This window comes from Hippopotamus amphibius, chromosome X (assembly GCF_030028045.1).
Source record: "Hippopotamus amphibius kiboko isolate mHipAmp2 chromosome X, mHipAmp2.hap2, whole genome shotgun sequence".
Lineage (NCBI taxonomy): Eukaryota > Metazoa > Chordata > Mammalia > Artiodactyla > Hippopotamidae > Hippopotamus > Hippopotamus amphibius.
In genome coordinates, this window is record NC_080203.1 from 116,980,123 (window position 1) to 116,987,675 (window position 7,553).

The 7,553-nt window shown below is 40.6% G+C and overlaps 1 protein-coding gene across 1 annotated transcript; it reads right to left on the reverse strand.

The window, feature by feature from the left end:
- Positions 1-208: 208 nt before the first annotated feature.
- On the reverse strand, positions 209-2,059 carry DDX53 (DEAD-box helicase 53). The gene has a single exon (XM_057719368.1). The coding sequence runs from the start codon at positions 2,057-2,059 to the stop codon at positions 209-211; it is 1,851 nt and encodes a 616-aa protein (XP_057575351.1).
- Positions 2,060-7,553: the final 5,494 nt, after the last annotated feature.

Genomic DNA, 7,553 nt, shown 5'->3' on the forward strand with positions numbered 1-7,553 from the left:
TTTTGATTTTATTAAGGAACAAACACTGCCAACTTGGTAGTATTGTTTAGGAAGTGGTTAAATGTTTTCTAACTGCCAGTGTGTTTCCAGTTCTTCCTTGTGTAAGTTGAATACTGCATAAGTTGAACGTGTCTTGAATCTCCTTGTAGCTTGGTACAGCTTTTCAATGCAGACATCCCTAAAACTCTATGGGTTTTTCTGGAGATTTTTATTTTCTTCCCATGTCCCTTTTCTGTTGGTGCAGTCTGTATCTCTCAGCCATCGATACGAGCTCTTCTGGGATACTCTGATTTGCTTTTTGCAGAATCTGAATCAATTCACCGGCAATCTTCCAATCATCTCGAGTCATAAGGGTAACTGATATGCCCGTCTTCCCTGCTCTTCCAGTACGCCCAACTCTGTGCACATATTCTTCAATATTCCGTGGAAAGTTGTAATTATATACGTGTGTGACGTCACTAACATCGAGGCCTCGGGATGCTAAATCGGTAGCAATCAGTATTTTCACTTTTCCACTTTTAAAATCCTCTAATGCTTGTTCACGATCACTCTGTTCTCGGTCACCGTGCAGGGACTGCACAGGTATGCCCTGGATACTTAAATCGCTTGATAAGTCATCAGCAATAAGTTTTCTGGTGACAAACACGATGACTTTGTCTTCAGGTGACAGGCTCTGCAGGAATTCTTGGGTGAGAGATCGTTTTTCTTCTTCAGAGGTAACAATTATATCTTGCTTCACTGTGCTTACAGCAACTAGATCCAGAGTACCAACATAAACAATCATAGGCTCTTTCAAGTAAGACTGTGCAAGTCTACGGATGCTGTCTGGCCAAGTTGCACTTGTCATAACAGTCTGTCGGTCTGGGCGTACATCTAATAAAATCTTCATTATTTGGTGTTCAAAGCCTAGCTCCAGCATTTTATCTGCCTCATCTAAGACTAAGTAGGTTACGCTTCTTAGGCTGACAAAGTTATTCATTTGCAGATCATTCAGTCTTCCAGGAGTTGCAATAATGATGTCTACGCCTCTGGTAACATCTTTTATTTGTCCTTTTCTGTTGCCACCACCGTATATACAAACACTTTTGAGACCTTTATATGAATACTTAGAGCATTCAGCTTCCACCTGAAGGGCTAATTCTCTAGTAGGTATAAGGACGAGCATGCCAGGTCCATTCCTTTGTTCTCTAGATATTGGTTGCGCGTGGAGATGAATAAGCCCAGGCATTAAATAGGACAGTGTTTTACCTGTTCCAGTTTGGGCAATTCCTATAAGATCTATTCCTTGTAGAATGATCGGCCATGCCTGAGACTGTATGGGTGTCGGCTTCTTAAAACCAGCTTTCTGAATGCTTTTCATAAGTTCAGGATACTGCTCCAAAGCATCTTCAAATTTGCAAACCGGATTGGGGGTGGGACGTTTTTCACCATCTTTCAAGTCATCACATACTATGTTGAAATTTTCCTTTCTCCAAGTATCTGCTTGTACTTGAGAGAGTGAGCTTGTTGCTTTGGATTCTATGTAAAAGTTTTTCTTGATTGGTGGTAAATCTGCCCATTTTCTTTTTTCCCACTCCAAAACTTCAGCCTTCACTTGATCCCAGTCTATCAGTGGCCGGGCTTCTTTATCAGTGTTCTCTCTGCTCGAGCCTCTTGCAACAGAGGGTGAGGGTACAACATTCTCAACACTGGATTCGGAACGGTAGCTTCTTCCTTCTTTCTTAACCAGAGTTTCTATAGCCGCTTTGGCCTCGGCTTTCATGTCTTTGCTGCCAAAAATTTTTACCTCTGCTTCAGAATCACCTCTTATGATCTGTATTTTGGTGTTTGTCGTACCCTGAATGTCTTTTATTTTTGAGCCACCGCGACCAATTACCACACCAATCATATTGTTCTTTATTTGGAAGCAAAGTGGTGGCTCTCGGGAGCACCAAGCCCTAGGCTCCAGGCGGCCGGAGGTGCCGCTCCCGGCCTGGCCTCTGCCACCCCTGCCTTCCCGGCTGGCCCTGAGATCTCTCGGAGTAGGCTCCGCCCTCTTCCGCTCTGGGGCCCACGCCATTTCGGGGTGCTGGTGTCACCTACCTAGAGTCAGAAGAGATGCGGGCCTCGGGCCTCTTTCTCATCAGGTCAGGCTGGCAATCAACAGGCCGGCTGCCTGCGGCTGGCGGCTGTGCAGCATTACCCAGGGAGTTAGGCTTTTAGGGGAGCGTCAGGAAGGGCTTTGTCTGGGCTGACCAATCACAGGGCTGGGGCTATAGTGAGGTCAGCAGGCCCCTCCGACGCAAAATTTAAAGTGATATGGTCTCTCGGGCTCCCCCTACGGGCACTTATGGGATCCGGAGAGTGTTTGCCGCACTCTTGGGTCCTCGGTGCCTCAGCGGCTGGCCTCATGCTGGTTTTGGTTCAGTGTGGGAGCCGACTTGAAGCACACCTTGAACTGATCCACGTAGTCTTTTATTTTATAAGCCAGTTATTTCCAAAGGAGGAAAAAACAGGGAATTTAAAAAAAAATCACCTTACTTGTTCATATATTTGTATGCTTATCACGGTAAATTTCTTTTTGAGTAACAACAATACTGGGTCTACATACATTCATCAATTCCCTGTCCTCTGAAATTATACCATCAGAAATCTCTTAGGGGCATGCTTAGGATGGCATTTTTGCCTCTGACCCTTCAGCTAAACTCCGACATTTGTGCAGGCAGTTTCTAGTTATTATTTCAGGGATACTGGGTAGAAGAGAGGTGGAGTGGGGTTTATGTGAACTTCGCAGGTGTTTTCAACAATTTGCCATTTTCTCAGTGCCTCTTGATTTTTTTCCCTTCCCTATAGTTTCACAGATTCAGACACCTTAGCACTGCAAGGCTCTGTAGAAGTAATTTATTAGGTGCAGTGTAGAAGACACCGTGGCAGCAATCTCGGCAGGTGGGCATCCAGCGTCTCTTTGCACGGCTCCAGAGGTAAAGAGCTCACTTTGCTTCAAGGATCTCCAGCCCATTATGAGGCAGTTTAATGGTTACAAAGAGTAGTTTTGAACTGAAATGTGCCACTTCTTGCTTCATTAGATCCTTCTTCTCACGTTTAAAGTTACACAGAATCAGTTTGATTCTCATTGTCCACTTGTATACTTACTGGCCACTATCAAATCTCCTTAATTTTTCTGTTCATCAGTGTAAAATTTCTAGTTTTTTTCAACATTTCTAAATATGACATAGTTTTCAAGATGCACCCCATCTTGTTCCTTCTCCTTTGGAAAAGATTCACTGTAGATCTTTCATGATGTGGCACATAAAACTAAACAAAGTCTGCAGAAATGGCCTTACCTTTCCCATTAGGTCCTCGTCACTGACCATGACCTATGAACTCAGGACACAAAGCTCCTCGCAGTCACGTGATGGACGTTTAAGCCCGTTCTTCCTCATCCTGTATTTACATGCTTGATTTCGGTGTTTTTAAATTTTGTTTAAGTAAAAGGACACTAAATATTTATCCTTGCGTATGCATCCTATTAAGTTTGTCAATTGAAACAGCATATTGAATATAATTTTAATGCTGATTCTCTCATCTGTCATATTACCCTCTAGGTTTCAAGTCTTCTGCCAATTAAATGTTCACAGTATCTTCTCTCTTCAGTCAAAGTTGCTGATTAAAATTTGAACATGGTTGGATATTGGGTAAAAGTCTGTGACACGTTGGGAAAAGCCTTCTCTATATCATTATTTATCCTGCAGAGATGCTTTTTGAAGAAAATAAAGGTTGCTGGCCAAATATGTTTCGGAAATATAGCACCCTATGTCTTCTCAGAGTCACAGTGTGTATTAGGTATCTAAGAATCTCTGAGGATTACAGGAATTGAGAAACTTTAAGTTGGGCATTGTTTTTCTAATTTTTAATGAAGTATAGTTGATTTACAATGTTGTGTTAGTTTCAGGTGTAAAGCAGTTGGGCATTGTTTAACCCAAAGTTTTCAAAGGAATTTGCCAGTGGAACCTCTTCTCAGTGTTTTCTTTAAGCTTTCTATATGGAATAATTTTAGATTTATAGAAAAGTTACACAGATAGTATAATGATTTCCCATATACTTCTCAACCAGTTTGCTTCCTCTAATCCTATCTCACACTACCATGGTACACATGTTAAACGCAAGAAATCAACATTGGTGTGTTAATATTAACTAAACTCCAGCAATATAGTTTCTGTCCCTGATCCAGTCCAGGACACCACATTGCATTTAGTTGTTATGTATGATTTGTGACAGTCTCTGTCTTTCCGTATTTTTCATAACCTTGCCAGTTATGAAGAAGAATGGTCAGGTATTTTGTAGAATGTCCTTCACATTGGGTATGCCTGATATAATTCCTCATGATTAGACTTGGGTTATGGATTTTTGGAAAAAAAAATCACAGAAGTGAGGTGCCCTTCTTATCAATCATATAGGGTGAGGGAAGGGTGCCTGATAGAACATGACCTATAACTGGTAATGTTAACCTTGGTCACTTGGTCAAGTGGTGTTACCCAGGTTTTCCCCAGTGAAAAAAATGATTATTTCTCCCTCCTTCTGTACTGTTCTTTGGAAGTGAGTCAGCAAGTTCAGCTGCCCCTCAAAGGCCCACCTCTTGTTTAATTGCAATTGTTGTTACATTTTGTACAACTAGTAATCTTCTTTGTAGTACCATTTATAAGTGCCTGTAGAAATGGTCTACTTGGAGACACACACACACACACACACACACACACACACACAGCGCCATTATTCTGTTCTGCAGATGTGATGTATTATGGCAAAAGCTGCCATCATCATTGCACATATTGGTGTTTTTACTTTGTACACAGAACCATGCTCAATACTGTAAAGTCTAGAGAGGTGGCAGCAGTGTGGCTCAATGGCCAAGAAAAGTGGAGTTTATATAACTGAGTTTGACTCTAAATTCTACCATGTACTAGCTGTGAATCCTTGAGCAAGTTCCAAACTTCTTATGCCTTGATTCTGCTACCAACACACATAGTTACACTACTTGGTTCAGAGTAGGAACTCTCCAAATCTTAATTACTCATGTTACAGAAACAGTAGGTGTATAGAGACAATTATGGAGGTTCCTAAATGCCTGTTCAAGAATTTCCCTGATAGTTTCCTCTGGTCCATATCAAAATGAAAAAAAAAAAAAAATAAGGGCAATACTTTTTTTCATAAATCTAAATTTATTCAGTTTAAACTTTTTTATTCTAACCTTGTACCATTCAATTTTTTTTGGTAAAATATCCTTTTAGACAGGAAATGAAGATCACAAATGATTTTAAAGGGTCTTTAGTAGGGCATAAAGTGTTAAACTAATGCCAGTAGCTAGATTTGGTTTTCAAATGTTACTGGCATGTGAAACCCCCTAAATTAGAAGCACTCTTCTAGCACATTAGCAAATAAATACAGCTCAGGATGCTATTAAGTATTGATCATGATGGCGAGCATGAAGGGCTGGGAGGCTGGAGAGTTGAGACAGAGTCCTATAAGGAGTGGAGGTCTGATCGCCTACTAGGGGGTGTGGAATTAAAGAGCAAAAGATGTTAAAGTTTCCAGGGAAGAAACCAATGTGGCCTTGGGAAAGAAATGAGGGCAGCCTGAAGGACTAGCACAGAAGATTCAGGTTAAAGAGAAACAGGAAGTGGAGAAAAATAGTTTGGGTCAGAGGAAGGGAAAAGGGAACTTCCAGGGACCATAAAGGCTTTCAAATGAGTTTCAAATTAATATGCAACAAAAAAAGAGGGAGTGAGCCTAGAGTGAAGGAGTCATATGACACTGTCAGTGTTAATTAGGGAAGCAGATCCATATGGAGAAAATAGGAAGCAGTGAAGTAAAGGGTAGGGCTGTGTTTGTGGTATTTTAAGTACATTGGACTGAGAGATTTGAACAGACTGTGGCAGTAGTAATTCATAGAAAGGAATAGCTAAAAAGAAAAGGGATCCAAGAAGCTACTAATATTTTTTATTACTACTGTATGTCAAACATTTAAAATATATTATCTCATTTAATCATCCCAGCAACTTCGTAGCAGGTATTTTCCTCCTCTTTCATGTGGAAACACTAAAACTGGTAGATGCTACATAGTATATTCAGGTTCATGCAAGGCATGGTAAACAACTTAGCTATTCTTCTGAATAAGTAGAGAACAATGAAAGACAGGTTTACAAATACCTTTAGGCATCAGAGAATTCATATGATTAGATAATGAGAATAGGAGGACAGGGAGCCCAGTGAAGAAACAAGAAAACTTCAAGAGAATCCGAAAAAAGCCTGATAATAGGAAATAAGGCAAGAGAACATGTTGGCAGGGCCTGGCAAACAGTGTAAAATGCTTCACAAAGGACGGGAGGTAGACTGCTGAATTTGGGAGAAGGAAATTAGCGATAACTTTCAAGAAGGCCTTTTTTTGTGGAGGGATAGAGAAATGCGTACTGCAAGGGGAGCAATTGGGATGAGACACAGCTGGACCACTGGGGAACTTTGCAGTATTGGGGAGTGCACCTTACATCTTACATCGTGCTGCGGCTGAAAGGCACTGTCTTGATGTTTAAATAAGGATTCTAGGAAACCAGGATTCCCTGGGCAAGTTACTGGGATTGTTCTGCGAATGATCCAGTGGATTTCGAGAAGATTGCTTATCACGAATATTGGAAGAAAATGAACTTTAATCGTCTTTCAAAATGTGTGGGAGGATAGGGTGAGGGAGAGAATCACAAGGAAACAAGAACCATTCATTAGCTGTTTCAGAAAAGGAAAGTCTTTCTAAAAGGAGAGAGAGAGAGGGAGTGCTGGGAGTTCTTTCAAGGAGATTACAGCGCTATTTTTAGCTACGCATTAAACCTTTCTCTATCAAATTTAGTTTATTCTCCACAGAGTGAGGGGATGCCTTATTTAGGTATATGAAGAGGTAAGGCTGTTGAAGTAATTAATTCTTCTGTCAGCACAAACAGTAAATATATATATATATATATATGTAGAGAGAGAGAGAGAGTAAGCTAATTAGCACCTGCAGTAAGTGCCTTTGGAGACATTGTTGCTTACCAACTATTTCCTATGAAAATTTTAACATATTGGCATTCATTTTAAGAATAATAATAACCTTCAATTATCCCTTGGCTCTATTTTGAGGCATTTGAAGGGCTTTCCAGGACTATTTCAATTCTGATGGCTATGGTGTAGGTAAGTGGAAATCTACATCATTTGCGTTATATACAGAAGCCAAGCAACAATCCTTAGAATCAGGGGATTTTAGAGGTGGAAAGGACTGACTTGGAGAGCATCTCTTATAACCCTCTCATTAGCAAATGAGAAAGCTAAGATCTACAGCAGCTCTGTCCGCTGAAAACATGATGTGAGTCACAGATACAATTTAAAATTTTCTAGGGTGGCCCCATTATAAAAAAAGTAAAAAGGGGAGACTTCTGATTCTGGACAGGGTGGTATAGGCACATTTCTCCCTATTTCTCCTCATTTATATTTAAAATAAATAATAAGTCTCTGAAATCTGGAGAGAAGGCAGACCAACTAAGCAGTGATTT